This window comes from Setaria viridis, chromosome 6, assembly GCF_005286985.2.
Source record: "Setaria viridis chromosome 6, Setaria_viridis_v4.0, whole genome shotgun sequence".
NCBI classification, from domain to species: domain Eukaryota; kingdom Viridiplantae; phylum Streptophyta; class Magnoliopsida; order Poales; family Poaceae; genus Setaria; species Setaria viridis.
In genome coordinates this window covers 7,172,433-7,189,696 of record NC_048268.2, presented here as the reverse complement: position 1 = coordinate 7,189,696, position 17,264 = coordinate 7,172,433, and the positions used below count along the sequence as shown (strand labels likewise).

The window sequence follows — 17,264 nt, the reverse complement described above, 5'->3', positions numbered from 1 at the left end:
ACTCACGAATTGGGGTTCACAATGGCTGTCCACAGGTGGTTGCTGAGCACAACTGCAGTACAGGACGTTTGCACAATGGCTAAACTTATCAAAGAAAACCCGCCAAAGCAAGGGGGCGTGAGCAGGACTAAATAGGAGAAAGGTGGGGAGGGAATTTCGTCCAGCATGAATGGGTGGCTGAAATCCCCTTCTAAAATAGCTACGTATTACATGGAAACAATCTTTCCAAAAGATAGGTGGCGCAGCACCCTTTATTGGCTTCCATAGATGGCGTTCAGGTTGTCATTCCTGGACAGAATCTTCTTCTTCATTCCTTAAAAGGATCACATAATTCAGGTCACGTGCACGGGCTCGCGTTATTGGACCTTGAAACGTTTCTGGATTTGGTGTAGTGGGAAGTGACGTCGGTGCTGGTTCCGTTGGAGTAGCAGGTCCTGTGTAGGGGTTGATGTCCTCATCAGGCAAACCTGCCTGCACGGTGGTTTTGAGACCCAAACCACCCAAACCCTCTGTAGAACCACCTGGCGTGACTCGCCCTCGATTTTGAGGTCAAACCCTCTGCACACCCTCCTGACGTGACTCACCCCCGGTTTTGAGGTCAAACTAGTCAAACCCTCTTGCACGCCGCACACGACGTGACTCACTGATGTTGACGCGTGTCCAGCCTCCACCAAGCCTTCGACGCCTCCAAGTCTTTCACTCCCGACCCTCAGGCCACCTACTCGACTCGCCTCTATCCTGCTTAACTCGACCGATGCCGTCTCCATCCCGTCCGTGTACTCTTGCTCTTCCGTGCACCATGTGGATCGCACATGACTCCGCTCGGACTCCTCGGGTCCCTCAGTCCAAGCCTACTCGTGTTCACCCTTCACAGCCCTAATACATCGGCATTGACCTTTCACGCTTGACCTTCACCTCATGCCGTCGATCGCCATGTCGCATCCTGCACCTGCACATCACAAGCCAAGAGACACAACACATAACATACGGTATACTCAAACACCACAACACAACTCACACAACGCAACACATCCCGTTAGCCGTTAGCATAATCATACATGAAATATGAACTCAACCGGTAAAGCCTCAAATCATCTTGTCAATCAATGATCACAAAAAAACAAAGGCACTTCTCAACTTGGTCTCTCAAATACTCCTAATTAGTGGGCCTGTTCGCTTCAGCTTATAAGCCGGCTGAAAAGCTGAAACGGCTGATTTGTTGTGAGAGGAAAACACTGTTTGGTGGCTGATAAGCTGGCTGAATAAGCTGAAACGAACAGGCTGAGTATCTAAACATTCAATGTGACAGGGAACTTTTTTTTGGATCCATGGAGTAATTTTTAATTCAGGTCACATTGGGTGTTTGATACCAATTAGAAGGACTAAACACGAACTAATTATAAAACTAATTGCATAAAAGAGGGCTAATTAACGATATGAATCTATTAAGCCTTATTAATCCATAATTAGCACATGTTTATTGTAGCATCAATGAGCTAATCATGGACTAATTAGACTTAATAAATTCATCTCGCGAATTAGCCCTCATTTATGCAATTAGTTTTTATCATACTCCTAATTTGTGTGCAAATATCCGATGTGATAGGGAGTAAAGTTTAGTCTGGAGTATCAAACCCCCCAGCTGGGCTCACTATTGTGAATTTGGCTTTTTTTTTTAACAGTAAGCTGACTGTTGACTCTGAAAGGGTCCTCCGACCCTTGTTAGGCCCTCCCCAATGGAGCCAGGTCAGCTAGCTCATGGCTGGCCACGTTCGATTTTCGCTATCGTGGAGGATAGAAGAGAGATAAAAGCTATCTCTTATTTCCATGCCTAGCTCGGGCGAATTTCGAGGTCTCACGGGGCCCACCAGCGCACCCATCACTTCCCGTCTCTCTCGCTCCTTCTTTCCTCCTCCAATTTTACCGAGCATGCGGGGCGCGCCCATGGCCGCAGCAAGCTGCCGGCGCAGGAGGAGCAGGGGCGGACCCATTGTTGTGCCTGGGTATTCCCAGGCATACCCAACATTTTTGGAAAAAATTTTAGTAGTTCTTAGAGGTATATATGTATAATATAGTTAAGGTATATACATGTATAATACAGTTAAGGTGCTAAGGTGGTGTTTGGATCCAAAGTTCACGAACTAAAATTTAGCTACTAAAATTTAGCCCTAAAATTTAGTTTTGCTGGGGTGTTTGGATCCATGGGCTAAATTTTTGTCCTCATCAAACAATGACTGATTTGCCCTCCCTCCTCCTCCTCTCCCTCTCTCCTCTCCCCTTCGCCGCTGCTTCACTTTTAAATCATGTGAAGCACTGGAAATCAGAAATGCAGTCGCCGGATGCAACCAATTCCAAATTCAAAGAGTTGTGTTGTCGCCTCTCTCTGCCTCCTCTATTCCAGGAGCCTCCTCCTTCCTCTAGAAAGAGGGAGAGGGAGGGACCCGCAGCCGCGGCCGCCGCACCGCCACCCGCGCCGCCCCCCTCCCCCCCTCCCGATCGAGCTGGGCTAGGGTTCCCCTACGTCGTCAGGCCGGCGCCATGGCGGGCTGCTCCAGGGGCTCACTCCCAACCTGGATGACCGCCGCCGCCTCGCGGGTCGACCTCACCGGCGGCGCAGGAGCTCGGGATGTTCGAGCGGGGCCGGAGGAGGCGGGGGGCCGGAGGCGGCGCGGCCGGCCGGAGGGCGCGGGGGGCGCGGGCGAAGGAGAGAGGAAGTGCGGGAGGGGCAAGGCACGGAGGCGGAGGAGAGAGGAAAGGGGGCAGGGGTGGAATTTGTGGTCCAGGTTCACTTTTAGCTCCTTTTAGGGCCTCTTTGGGGGCTAAAATTTAGCTCCAAAATTTTAGCTATTTGTCACTTTTAGCCCTACTGTTTGGATCCCAAGAGCTAAATTTTGGGCTAAAAGTGCAGAGCTAAAATTTAGCCCTTGGATCCAAACAGACCCTAAAATTGATATTCTCAGCTACTTTGGGCTTCAATTCGGGTCCAACACAAACTAGCCCACAGACCACACCCGGCCGGCCGGCCCAATGGCCCATCTATCCTTCCTATTCCCCCCACTCAGTGACTCAGCCGGTCATGGGTCACCCCGAGCTCCAGACCTACCACCCGACCGCCGCTAGGCCGCCTGCGTCCCGCATGGCTGCACGTGTCCCGTACTACCGCACCGCCGCCAGACCCCTCAGCTCGGCTCCTGTGCTCCGGCGCCCCGTCCGGCCGTCTGGCGCCCCGTCCGGCCGTCCGGCGCCCCGTCCGCCACGGCGCCGCCCTGTGCCCCCCGCGGCCCCGCCCCCCGTCCCATTGGGCGAACTGGGCGAGATCCCGACCGCCGCCAGACCCCTCCACCTGCTCGGCGCTCGCGGCGTGCCGGCGCTGGCGCACCGTCCGCCTCCTCGCCAGGCACCCCGTCCGGCCGTCCGCCCATCCCGGTGACCCCCCTCCCCGCGAGGTAATCAAAATTGAAACCCCCTTCAGCCTTTGCTATGTTCTGTGTCATTGCCAATTGCAAAATTTATAGATGCACATTTGGTTCCTCGTAGGCACTGGCATTTCCTTTAAATGCTTGGAATTTCTTCTATGTCAAGGTTTGGCTTGTCGTGGACGTGAAGATTCACTTAATAGAGGGAATTTCCTTGAACTACTAAATTGGTTAGCAGAAAACTTTGAAGAAGTTGCTAAGGTAGTTTTGAAGAGTGCTCCAAAGAATTGTACATTGACTGCTCCCAAAATTCAAAAAGATATCATCAATAGTTGTGCCAAAGAAACTACAAAGATTATCATGAAAGACCTTGGTAGTGACTACTTTGCAATACTAGCTGATGAATCTAGTGATGTATATCAAAAAGAATAATTGGATCTTTGTTTGCGCTATGTTGATAAAACGGGAAAGGTAGTTGAGAGGTTTCTTGGGGTTGTGCATGTTGAAAACACTACCTCTTTGACACTTAAATATGAATACATTTAGTTTGAACTATTTGTATGTTTTATTTAATCTCTTGTGAACTTTTTATATTGTTCGTCTAAATATTTTTTTGCAATGGGCATACCCTGCTCTGAAATCCTGGGTCTGCCACTGGGGAGGAGAGGCCACCTGTGGAGGGAAGAGAGAGAGCTCGCACGCGGCATGGAAAGTGCCGGCGGTGGCAGCCGGCGCGCGAGGCGGAGCGCGAATGGCCTTGCCGGGGTCGGCGCCGCCGCCGCGCGAGGCGAAACGGAGCGGGTCGGCGGCGGTGGGTGGCTCCTACGCGTGCCTCGGGGCGCGGGGACGCGCGGCCAGATGGCCTTGCCGGGACCGGCAGCTTCCGCTGCACAGGAGCAGTTGCACGCTCCCCCTGGTCGGCAGGCCGGATTCGACCTTGAGCATAGGCACTACGGCGGACGCCAGCGAGCTCGCCTTTGGCGCTGCTCTCAGCGCCCATGGCTGCTAGATGTATGCGAGCAGCATGGGGTGGTCCGAGGAGAGCTCGATGCTGGTGGCTAGTGGGAGTGGCAGGCACTTAGCTGCCGGCATCGGAAGCGAGACGACACTCCGCGGGCCGGGGAAGAGGCTGGATGCACCTCTGTGTTGCTGTGCAAGGACTGAACGAACGGAGGAGGAAGAGATAGAGTAAAAAACATTTACGTGGGTCCCGCAAAAACTTTAAGCAACGTGCCAAGAGCTAAACTGATGGACATGGTGTCTTTTATTCAACGTGGAAGAGCCACATCAGCCTTTGAGGTAGCAATGACGATGGCAACGGGGTGGGTTTGGATCGGGTGGAGTGTTTGATCACCCAAAATCGAAATCCGAACCTAAAATCTGAATCCACCTCGAACACCTGTTCGGGTGAAAATCTATCCCCGAAACCGAAACCCGAGGATACCTGAAACCCGATGGATTAACCGAAACCTGAGAATACACCCCTCTCCCCCCTCCACCCTGCCCGCCCCCATCACCTCCTCCCAACCATCGGCATTGCCCCCGCCTTCCCCATCCACTGCTCCGGCGCCTACGACCGCCGTCCGTGCTGCCACCCCTCCCGCTGCGTTCTCCCCACCAGTGCCCGTGCCAACAACGCTCCCTCCTCCCCCGACGCTTTCACCCGCACCGTCAACCTCGTCCCCTCCCACCCTCACGCCCGTCATCCTTCCCGCCCCGGAGCCCAGCAAGAAGCCGCCGCCGCCGATGGAAAAGAAGCACGTGGCGCCCGCGTCGCCCCCACTTGCCTCCGCATCCCCATCCACCGTGGCGGGGCGGAGCGGGCGGGGTGTCGGGGTGGAAGAAGCAGGGAGGCGGAGGAGAGGACGCGCGCCGGGCGGCGGGCGGCTGGGGCTTGCGCGACCACGGAGGGGAGGACGCGCGGTGCCAGCGGGGGATGTGCTAAGCAGTGAGAGGACGACGGGCGAAGGAGCAGGACAACGGCTAGTGCAGCACGGGGCCTGTGTGAAGGAGAAGGACGACGGCCGACACGGCGTGGCACAGAGGAGGAGGGTGGGTCGTGGCTCCACTGGGGCTTGGCGGGCAGTGGGCGGGGCGGCGAAGGAGTGGGGCGGCGGTAGGGTCGGGGGTGCGGCGTGCAGGAGTTAGTCGTCACGACCTCGCGGGACGACAGCGGGGTCGGGGGTGCGGGGTGCCTGGGACCTGGGTGCGGACCGCGTGCAGGAGTTGTCGTGTTATATACCTAGGGTTGCTAGTGGACTTTTAGTTGGCCGAATGGTTTCGGGGGCCCATGGAGCTCCATGGGTGATTTTAAAAAACTGCCCTGACCCCGCAGTATTTCGGGTATCCGAACCCAAAAAAACCGTGAGCGAAAACTAAAAATCGAAACCCACGGACTTGAAACTCACGGATATCCGCCCCGAAACCGATCCACTGCCATCCTTAGCAAGCTAGCTTAACCGTTGGAGAGGGCCTTACTTTGAATTTCTAGCTACTTTTAAGATGATCTGATTTCTGCATTCAGGGCTTGTTTGGTAAGGCTTTGGCTCCTTCCAAAATAGCTCCGCCTGCGGCTCTTCTGGTGGAGCAACTTCTCTGGTGGAGCTAAAGCTATTTTGAGAAACGTTTGGCAAAATGGCTTCTTTGATTTTTTACAAATGTATAGAAATATCAAATGTCCAATGCGCCATGCTGTTGACGTTGGATTTTGATACGTGTTAACATCGGCGTCAAAAGAGAAGAAGGCGGCCGATGCGGCAAGCAAGAACCTACAATTGGGAATTGGCCGATAAGAGCAACAGTGTTTCGGCCGATTGGTTGAGGGAGGCGATGAACATTGGCCGATTGGGAGTCAGGGTGGCTTGGCCGATGTGGGCCTAAGATCGGCCGATTGGTTGAGGGAGGCGATGAACATTGGCCGATTGGGAGTCAGGGTGGCTTGGCCGATGTGGGCCTAAGATGGGCCAGGATGGTGATTGACCGAAGATGAAGATTGGCCCACAAAGAAAATAATAACCAACTCCGATGTGGGTTGCGTTCGTATGTAAATATTTGTTATCTTTAAATTAGAGTAGATCCTAGTTGGTTAGAAAATCAGTTGTAACAGGGTATAAATAGTTGCCTTGTAAGGCTTGTAAGACAACACATAATACATATCTACTTTTTTCACGTACTTTACTTTCAAGTCGGCGACTTCGCCAAAACCCTTTTCTTTTCACGAGTTCAAACGAGTTGGTAGGGCTGCATCAACACGACCTCCGGCCAATTTGTAAGTTCTGCTTATCGAGTAATATCTAAGCTTTAACTTCGGGCGCATCACTGTCGTTTCGTTTAGATTTATTCACCAGTAATCGGTATTAATTAAAATTATAGGTTTTACCTGTTATTTTAGTTTTATCACTAGTTATCCAGCTTGAGATACGAATTGTCGGCTTTTATCATTATTTTTGTCTATTATCATATAGCCGATTTAGATCTGTTTCAAGTGTTGCTTTTGTAGCATTGTTTAGGTTGACCTAGTGGTTTCTTTTACAATCGCTATGTGATCATCGGCTGTTTATAGCTGGTCATCTCCACAGTAATTCGGCCGATTCGCTGATATGTTCTTCAAAACAGATCGGAACTTTAGCCTATCGAAGCCTTGGAATTTAATACTTTTCTTTTCTTGTCAATCAACAGATCAGATTGACTGGCACGCCGCGCGAACCGCACCAGGGTGATAACCCGAACAGGAGTTAAGCAGATTCTCCCGGGTCGTGTGTCCGACGTCGAGAGTCATCGGTCGATTTTTAGCGTCAACACATGCATCTATTCAATGATGTACATAAAAATTTATATTTTCCCTCAATTTTTAATGAGATTCCTCATGAAATAAAAAAGATAAATGAATTGATTAAAGAATAGAATTATAGATAAACCCATCCTTTTTCTTGTAATATTTGCAAGCTTGAGGGGTAGCTGCGTACTGCTGCACGTGGGGACCGAGGAGGAGCCGGAGAAGCTGGTTTTTTAGGCTCCGCCTTCCCAGTGCAATTTCGGCTCCGGCTCCGGTTAGGCTCCAACCTCGAAGCCGTTTTGCAAGTATGCCTTCGGTAGAGCTTCGGGTGAAGCCGTTGGTGGAACTGTTGGAAAAGCTCTACCAAACTAATCTGAATGGCAAGCTCTGTTTACCCGCCTTCTTGTCGCAGCGGCCACTGCCATCACCTCGCTCTGCGCCATGGAGTTGCTCATCAGGATATCAAGACCGTGCTGCCATTTGCACCTACCTGCTCGACGAGCGGCAACTACACCGGCGGCAGACGGTACAAGAAGAACCTGGGCAGGCTCCTGACTACGCTCCACGCGGCGGCCGGCGACAACGGCTAGTTCTAAAAGGGCAGCGCCGGCGCGGGCGCCGACGAGGTGTTCGGCTCTTCGCCGACCGCAACGCCACGCAGTGTCGGGACTGCCTCGCCGGCGCGATCGCCGAGATCACCAGCACGGTATGCCCGGGCAGCCGGAACGCGAGCGCGGCGTACGACGCGTGCGTGCTCCGGTACTCGGCGGCGCCGATCCCGGATACCGCGAACCTCGGTGTCGTGTTCGTCGTGTACGCCTCCGGCGAGCCCGTCACCTCGCGAGGCTTGAGGAACGCATGGCCGCCGTTGATGAGCAAGCTCACCGCCGGCGTCACGGCCTCGCCGCTGGGGCTCGCCAACGACACTCGAGCTCGCAGGAGATGTACGGGCTGGCGCAGTGCACAATGTACCTCAACTGCACAGAGTGCGCGCTGCGTGCCTGCGTCAATGAGTACATCCGCCATTTGACCGGCGGTTGACAATTTTGCATCGTGTTGGAGACTCCCGGTTAAATGTGCTGATGTCCCCAACACTTTTCTGATCAATGTACCGAGAACGCGGCAAGACAACCGAGAAATCCAACCTTTCCTCTCTTCTCCATTTCGTACAGCGTGACACAAGCCTGAATTTTTTTGTTCGAAAAGGTGACTGCTCTGAAACTTCCATCCATGATGGATGTTATCCTGAACTTCCTGAATAGAAAAGCAGTATGCCGACTGCTGACTCTGAAAGGTTCCTCCTCTCTGAGAGACTGAAACCGATCAATCCCACAGCTAATGATGGATTCATTGGTGGGGACAGAGTCAGGAATGGATTGTTTCAGAAATCTCATGGGGACAGAGTGAATAACTCTAACTTGTAAACTAGTTCAAAAAGAAGGAAAAAAACGTTTTAAACGAGTTCTCCTGAACTTCCTGAGTAGAAAAACAGTATGCCGACTGCTGATTCTGAAAGGCTCCTCCTTGCTGAGAGACTGAACTTGGAACCGAGTCAGGACTGCTGAGAGACAATTTCGCAACTGATGATGCATTGGTGGTGAGTCAGGAATGGATCGTTTCAGTCCTGAAAGACACAAACGCGGCTTATAGAAGCATCAAAATTATGAGATCATTGCGCTGCAAAGCTAGCTCCGCAAAGCCAGGCTGCCAACCACATGTTGTAAATGAGATGTCAAGAAAAGCCTCTGTCAGTGTTAACACCCTTTTTTGGTTTCTGAATTCTACACTAGTTCAGTAAATCTTCCCATTATGAACGTGGAACACATTCATCAGTAAATCTTCCCATTATGAACGTGGAACACATTCAGTAAAAAATTGATGCTACATTCAGGAGGTGTTTGGATACGAGGTGCTAAACTTTAGGAGTGTCACATAGGATGTTCGGATGCTAATTAGAAGGACTAAACATGAGCTAATTATAAAACTAATTGCAGAACCCCTATACTAATTCATGAGACGAATCTATTAAGCCTAATTAATCCATGATTAGCACATGTTTACTGTAGCAACACATTGTCAAATCATGGACTAATTAGGCTTAATAGATTCGTCTCGCGAATTAGACTCTATCTGTGCAATGGGTTTTGTAAATAGTCTATATTTAATACTTCTAATTAGTATCAAACATCCGATGTGACGGGTACTAAACTTTAGGAGGTGTATCCAAACACCCCTCAATTAGCCTGTCATTTCAGCAGTGTAGATGTCTACGTCATGCTGGACTGAGTGGTCCCGGTGTTGCTGCTGTTGCTTGTCGCAACCGAAGATGTGTAGTAGAAAGCATCAGGTGGTGACATGCTGACTTGAAGGTGGCCACCAGCATTCTCGCCGGCAGGATCGGCGGCGGTGCCTCCAGCCGTAGCATGTTAACAGCCTACCTGATGGACGTTCTCAGGGTCCGGTTCAGGTGTGCGCACCCAGGCCTAATGACCATCACCGTCTCCATCTCGCTGGCGTCGAACTCCCCCTCCTGCCGCCACCTTCACTACCCCAGCCAGTGACGAGCGCGCCGCCGTGCCGCTCGCCCACCAACCACGCTGCTCCCTCACCCCGCTGCCGATCACTGCCCACCGAATGGCCGACCCCGCTTGGCCGCCGGCGCTTTCTCGCCGCCTTGCCACCGCCGCCGACCAACCCGCCACCTCCGCCAAGCTTGCGTCGCCCCCACCTTCTCTTCTAAGGCTGGTGGTCATTAGAGCCCCAGCACCCCACAAACCTTAACTCTAAGCACCGTCGCCTCGACCACCACACGCGGGTGGCGGCGACTTCACTGCTAGGCCACTCCCGCCCACGCACCACCCCTCCCCTAGCTCCCACCCCTCCGGCCATGCTTCTCACCGGTGTGAGACCGATCCACGGCAGCGTGCGTCCAAGCGATCGGAGCGGCGGATACACAAGGAGATCGTGCGGCCCCTATCAACCGCACGAATCTCCAACTCCGGAAACATCTTCCGGGCTCCGATGATTTCCCCGGGCCGGGTAAGCTCCCCCACGTGGCTTTCGGCCCGGGCTAAATCTCCTGTCTTTTGGGAGCCCACGAGCACGGGAGTGCCGGGCCCAACCCGCGACTTCTCCCCGGGGTGAGCACGGGCGCCGCAAGCCCGGCGTCGTCGCGAGGGCAGCGACTCGAGGGAGCGAGGGAGCCAGCAGTCAGCGCCGTCTCCACGTTTGCTCCGCCGCGCCTCCTCTCCGACCAAGCGCCGCCGCCCCTCCGCGTCCTCGTCCAGGCGCTTCCCCCTCTCCGCGTCCTTGTCCCTGTCCAGCAGCAGCCGCCGCCGTCTCCGGTACACTCTGCGACGACAATCTCGATCTACACCGACACCACCTCGGCCGGCGACCAAGCACCGCCGCCCCTTCGCGTCCCCGTCCCCGTCCAGGTGCTGCCGCCCCCTCCGCGTCACCGTCCCTGTCCAGGAGCACCGCCGCCGTCTCCGCTTCTCTCCGCGACGACCATCTCGATCTACAACGACAAGACCTCGGTTGCCTCCTCTTGAATCTGGATCCACCACGGCGCCTCCACCCCTTCTGTGAGTTCTCCACTTTCCTCATCCCAGACTCTTGCTGAGTTGTTAGCATCTTGATTCGGCTGTATGGGTCTTGTTGGTCTTGAATTTATCAGGGATTAAAATTAGTCAATACATGTCTCGATCCTTTAGTAATCTCTAGCTCATCAGGAACTATTGTTCTGAATTTAGCTGCAAATGCTGTTCATGCTTAGTTTTGCCCTATGATCGATCTGTCCAGCGCACGAACTTAACAGCAGCGTGCAACTCTTTATGACTTGATCTATCTAGTACCCAGAATGCCTGATCTGCATCTGCTCTGCTTCATGAGTCATGACCATGCATGGCGTCCATTTTCTAGTTCTACTCAAGTTAAATATCCATGAACTTGTTTTTCTCTGGTAATTATATATGGATTAGTTTCAATGGATTTTTAATGGTTTGTCACTTTAGCTCAGACTTGTCCTATGAATTGCACTTATTTGTTGCAGTATTTTTTTTTATTCAAGCATTCTCAGATTCATATATTGAGGAAATAGAGCTAGAGTGTCTATATGTACCAGATACAGAGTAATCAAGTATAATGCTTTAGTTAATGTTTCCGCATTATTATAATCAAATATAATGCGGCAGTATAATGGTAATATTTGCGGCAACCTCACTTTGATTGATGGCTGTCAGCAGCAGTGTTGGGTTCAGCTTTTGCATGTAGTTGTGCTTCTAGATTTACCCTGGTCACTGGAACATCATAATCAGTCAATTTTGACTTAGATGTGCATGGTTATATAATATAGCAATTATTTTGATTCAAACATTTCACCAACACTCAAATAAATACACAATAGTTTGGCAGTTAGATTTTTTTATTGAACCCAGGTATGCTCGTTGGCCAGGTACTCATCCTTGATTTCAGCATGGTTTCTCCAAGTCAGTGTGAGGAAGGCCCATCTCAGCCTAAAGAAAATAATAAAAGAAAATTCACAAAGGTATAGACTTGGTCTTAGTCTTCCTAATCCTTGTATATGGTCATATCTATGTTATTTAATGCTGGAAATATTTCAGGAATCCAATACATCCTTCAAGGTGATGTCTTTGAATTTCAAGAAGCGGACCCACTTGTTACATAAACCTGATCTGCAAGGTGTGGTTGTTGCAGATAGTACCACTTATCCAACTGTTTGTTTGAGGGAGGATTCTGCTGATAATGAGTATGCTTTTCATATCATGCATGATTTAAACCACCAGAATATATTATCCTTGAAATTGCTTTGTGACAATAAGCTTAGTAAAGATCCAACATCAGTAGCAACTTTTGTTGAGCCCTATGATGGGTTACTTTGGTCAATGGTTGCTGGTGACCAATTTGCTGACAAATGTGATCACATTCCTTCACCAGAGCTTCAGAATTATCTAAGGTACTAACAAATAACAACTTGTAGTTTTTGTCCAGAAGCAAACTTTTCCTACCTATTTATTTACTACTAGTTTTCTTTATTTTTTTAGCCAAATTGCTGAGGGGATTGATTTTTTGAGAAAAAACAATCTTTATCACGGAGATCTGAGTTGGGATACAACACTTTATCATGGTTCCACTGTTAAGCTTGCTGGCTTCAAATCAAAAGGTAAAAAAAATCTATATAGCGACTTGTAGATAACTGCAGTCTTTCCAACATTGATAAGTCTCTCTTAAATTTTGTAGAGTCAGTGATGACCAAAGAAGAAGCACAGTGGTATGATTGGACATGTTACTTGGCAATGCTCAAATATGTTTCTGAAAGTGCCTTGGCACTGTCCACTTCTGACCGTAATTATTTCTGTGGAGATCTTGACTCTCTAATCAACATGCTGCAAACACTGGACAGGTGAGTTGAAAACCATACTAATTTGTTTGTGCTTAAATTACTAGTTGTGCAAGCTAACTCCTTATTGCATCCAATGATAGTAGATATGTGTTTAATTCCGCTGTGATTAGTGTTATCAACATGTTGTATGCACATATCTAGATCTGTGCTTTTTTTAGTTGCAGTATATCATGGGATGCTTCCCTAACCTTCTCTATGCAGTAAGTCTGAGATGTTTTTGAACTCATGTACTGCAGGTCGATGTTGTTTGCCTATGAGGCCAGGGTTATATTGTAGTTTTCCTAGTAGTGACCATGCCCCAAATTAACTTAATCTAACATTCAACATTAGTTACAGTTTGATTTAACTGAACCTATACCTAGATTACATGTGTTTCTCGATTTGTTTACTCATTTAATGTAATCTGATCTTTTAGGACATCACTGTCAACCATAAAAGACACTGTTTTCGAACATATTTTCTTCTGGAAATTACCAAGAAGGCTCAAATTCTTTGCTCATACAATATCGCTGAAGTTAAAGGATGCAAGATTCAGGAATGAATTAAGCAAGTCTGCCATTCGCGGAAAATCTTGGAATGTCAATTGTTCCCCTGAGTTCAAGGGTCTTTTGAAACGAATGAATAACTATCAGGAAGCTCAAAGGCAGAACAGTCGCAAGGATAAGAAAGGAAAAGCTACTAAAAATAAAAATGAAGCTTACGATGGTGATTCATTGAATGACTATGTTAGAGTCATATGTGGTGCTTGTACTCATTGGAGGCAACTTCAGGTACGTTTTATAAACTTGTATTTGTACATTTTTAAATTGTCAGATAATATACTAACACATCGAAAAAACTGCAGGTAGATGTTGATAGCATTATTCGCGTAAATCATCCTACTTTATTTAGTGATGTGAAGAATATCCTTGAGATTTCAGAGAGAGAAGTAAGAAAGCCTTTTAATTCATGTTCTTTTTGACCTGTTCATATATAAGATATAGACCATAATATTCCTGGTTTTCTTGGGGATGATTTGTGAAAAAGATGGTAGTTTTTAGGTGTAAAAGATAGGTTGGAGAGGGAGCTAGAGGGCTTGAGAAAAAAAAAATCTCTGTTGATAAATAATTACCACCAAATACTAGAGATAGGCCTTCCATCTTTAAATTCAGCAGAACCCTTACTTATTATTCATGTTTTATTTTTGGCTTTTTCATATATATATATATACATATAAACCACAATATTTCTGTTTTTCTTGGTGATGATTTGTGGACAAGATGGTAGTTTTTTGGTGTTCAAGACATAATTGAAAGGGTGCTAGAGGACTTGAAAGAAATAAAATACCTGTTGATCAATAATTACCACAAAATACTAGAGATAGGCCTTCCACCTTTAAATTCAGCAGAAACCGTACTGAAGATTTCCCTATGTTAATCACCAAGTAGATGGATTCCAAACTTAAGAGAACTATAGGGTAGGCCTACTTGAGAGCCAAGTGGGGAATGCAGCATAGCTTCTACTGCCAGCCTCATATAGATCATTTAGAGTGAGTCACATACCATGTACCTTTTCCACACTTGGGTCTTTCCTATACAATGTCCATGATAACTGTGCAGATTTGTAATCTTTCAATATTTTACGTGTTTTGGATTGGATCTGCCTGTATGTTTATGAGATGCACAAATATGTTAAATTCTGAACAATCTTTCTGTCTCCGCATTTCTTGTTGCTGTTTTCAATGATGGTTACCAAGGGTCTTGTCAATATTCATATTATATTAATGGTGTCACATACTTGCATCCTGTTATCGACAGAAGTTTGTGGACATTTTGGAGTCGTATTACTGGAATTCTGTTCTTGAACAATTTTCTTGAATGCTTGTTCTATAATTTAGGTGCTTTATCTGTTTTTGGTTTTATCGCTTGTTGGTTTAATGATCAATGTTGGACTGTCTTTAAGTATGGTACCCGGACTAATATGCAGGCATATTTCTCATTTTGTTCTTATTTAACTGCATTTATGTATTTTAACATACATACTAATAAGTATTTTAACATGAATCCATGGAACCGTCTTTCTCATAAATCATAGTCAGTATTTGACATCAATCATTGTTGTGGTACAGAACTTTTACATATAAAGTATGTGGTAAATTAACCATATTTTTTACTAGTATCTATAGAGTTCTGGTTGTTTTTATCTGGTAATAAATATTTTGAATTATGATGGAACTTGGTCAGTGTTATAGTAAATTCATGGATTCATGTTAATGTGAATTATGTTTCTTGTAAATCACTGTCAGAAAGTTATGTCAACCAATGTGGTGTTACTGTAATTTTGACAGACAAATTATGCGGTGCATTTCTGTCGGTCAGCTTATTTCCTTCTATTTACAATTCTCAGTTCTCGATTAATGTAGCCACATTACTAAAATGCTCGTCATTCTGGTTTGAAAGAGAGAATCGCACCATGTTAATTTTATCTTTCAAGTGATTACTTTTTTTCTGTTGCGAGCAAATCGATATGAGGATCTTTTACTCCGATCTGATCCTTTTTGAGGCAGGCGGCAGCGTCAGACGTTTATGTAGTGCAAAAAGATCCACAGGAACCTTGCTGCACAGCTACCATATAATGTCCATGCACACCCAAAGCGAGTTTCAGGCTCATCGTGCCCCAGTAAGTTCTTGCTTTCTCAGATTTGCATTTTGGGTTGGTGAGCCTTGAGCTTTAAAATACACTTCAGTTTGCAGTCATGTCCAATTTTTATCAGTGTGTGCAGCATGACAGCAAACAAACACTTCACATTGACTTAAATTTATCCGATTTCTGGGTGGCATGCAGCTCCTGGTGATCCTGGAGATGCCAACGGCGTGTGCTGCAACCAGGGTCTCGTCGGGCAAGCACTGGAACTCGTACTACCACCACAAGAATGAGGCCGGGAAAATGAAATGTGCTCCAAAGAGCTTTAGCTTAGAGGAAAAGCAAAGTGAACAAGATAGTTGCATTCTGGATTGTTTTTATTTGTCATATGCATCACGAGACACAAGTAAATACAAACAATTGTCATCCGAGCAGCCACTCGCTTTCTGCATCACGCTAAACCTATGTTTGTGTTACATCATTCTAAGGCACTGTTGTAATTCCGGTATATTGACTTCTAGTAAACTGGACATCATCATTTTATAGTAAGTCGATCACGCCATATTATTAAAGACCTTGGTACTAAATTGATGACACGATTATGGTAAATTGATGATGCCATTGTAGTAACCCATCATATGGGTTCTGGTACATTACTGACATTATAGTATCTGGATTCTAGTAAACTGGGAATTGCTTTATAGGACTAGTAACGTGATCACTCCTTTTTTGGCCTTCTTGTAAATGAATTGATTATTTCTGTATAATACCAGTCCATGTATTCTCGTAACCTGCCTGGGTATTCTCAATTCTAGATGTAGCTGTTTTGATTAAAATGACGTAACCTGCAAGTAGGATGCACATGCATGGTGTTCTGGACTGAGCTGTTTTGATTAGACGAATCGAATTTTCTCTTCCAGCGTTGATATGGTAACGACCCTAGCTCCTAATCCGGCGCAAATTACGTAACGATGCACGGCTCCCTCGCTCCTGGATGCTCGGCTCGCTCGTAGTGGACTCACCTAGACCGGCTTGGAGCGTGGGTGGTGTGGATCCTGGCGGATTTACTGCTGGCCAATCCTAGCATGGCAGGTGACCATGCTACTTAGGGGGTGTTTGGAAGATAGGGGCTAATTTAGCCTTGTCACATCAGATGTTTAGATGCTAATTAGAATGACTAAATATGAGCTAATTACAAAACTAATAGCAAAACTCCTAGGCTAAATCGCGAGACGAATCTATTAAGCATAATTAATCCATCATTAACGAATAGTTATTGTAGCACCATATTGTCAAATCATGGACTAATTAGGCTTAATAGATTCGTCTCGCGATTTAGCCTAGAGATTGTGCAATTAGTTTTGTAATTAACCAATATTTAATCCTCCTAATTAGTGTCCAAATATCCGATGTGACCGGGGCTAAATTTTAGCCCCTGTGTGCCAAACACCCCCTTAATTCTGTGGTCGGCCACAGAGTATACTCTCCCTATCTCCTACATTTTACTATTTTTCCACTTAGTAGGCAACCACACTACTTAATTCTCCATTTTCTTATTGGTGCCTCAATCACACAGTAAATTTACTGTAAAATTTTACTACTTCCCAAAACTGTGGTAAGTTAACCATATAGTTTACTATTTTACAAAACTTACACTAATTTATCGGGTTATAGTCTCAAAGTTCCGTCAATGGTTGTTTGTGCTACTGTAGTTTTGAACGGTACACTTTGTTGCAAATTAACCGTACAATTTATTAAATGACTATGTGGTACACTATTTTTCCAGTGCATTTACCGTATGGTAAGTTAACTATATTTTACTATTTCTTAGATGACTTATATTTATTTACCAGGACATAGTTCGGAAGTTTTGATAGATAAATTATGTTAAGCCTTGACAGATAAATTATGTTATGCAAATATACGTGTTACGTTGTTTCTTGCAATCATACTGGTGTCCACGATACAAAATATAATACTCTTTTTTAAAAAAATAGGAGATGAGCTGCAACTGCTGACATGACTA

At 47.1% G+C, this 17,264-nt stretch overlaps 1 protein-coding gene across 3 annotated transcripts; it reads left to right on the top strand.

Annotated features, from left to right (window-relative positions):
• The first annotated feature begins 10,352 nt into the window (after positions 1–10,352).
• On the top strand, positions 10,353–15,810 carry LOC117860631 (uncharacterized). 3 transcript variants are annotated; one of them, XM_034743986.2, is made up of 9 exons: positions 10,354–10,778; positions 11,648–11,740; positions 11,817–12,169; positions 12,258–12,376; positions 12,454–12,616; positions 13,032–13,386; positions 13,461–13,544; positions 15,162–15,274; positions 15,440–15,810. In XM_034743986.2, exons 2-8 carry the CDS (start codon positions 11,669–11,671, stop codon positions 15,228–15,230), a joined length of 1,215 nt encoding a protein of 404 aa, XP_034599877.1. In that variant the 5' UTR covers positions 10,354–10,778; positions 11,648–11,668; the 3' UTR covers positions 15,231–15,274; positions 15,440–15,810. The 3 variants fall into 3 exon arrangements, with proteins under 3 accessions (XP_034599878.1, XP_034599877.1, XP_034599876.1); XM_034743985.2 differs by having other exon boundaries at positions 11,631–11,740; XM_034743987.2 differs by lacking the exon at positions 13,461–13,544 and having other exon boundaries at positions 10,353–10,778; positions 11,631–11,740.
• Positions 15,811–17,264: the final 1,454 nt, after the last annotated feature.

Bases quoted from the DNA above. Each gene is read 5' to 3' on its own strand.
- LOC117860631 (XM_034743985.2), top strand. From the start codon at position 11,633: ATGCTCGTTGGCCAGGTACTCATCCTTGATTTCAGCATGGTTTCTCCA. The intron at 12,170-12,257 runs GTACTAACAAAT...TTATTTTTTTAG, and splicing joins GAGCTTCAGAATTATCTAAG to CCAAATTGCTGAGGGGATTG. The intron at 12,377-12,453 runs GTAAAAAAAATC...TAAATTTTGTAG, and splicing joins TGCTGGCTTCAAATCAAAAG to AGTCAGTGATGACCAAAGAA.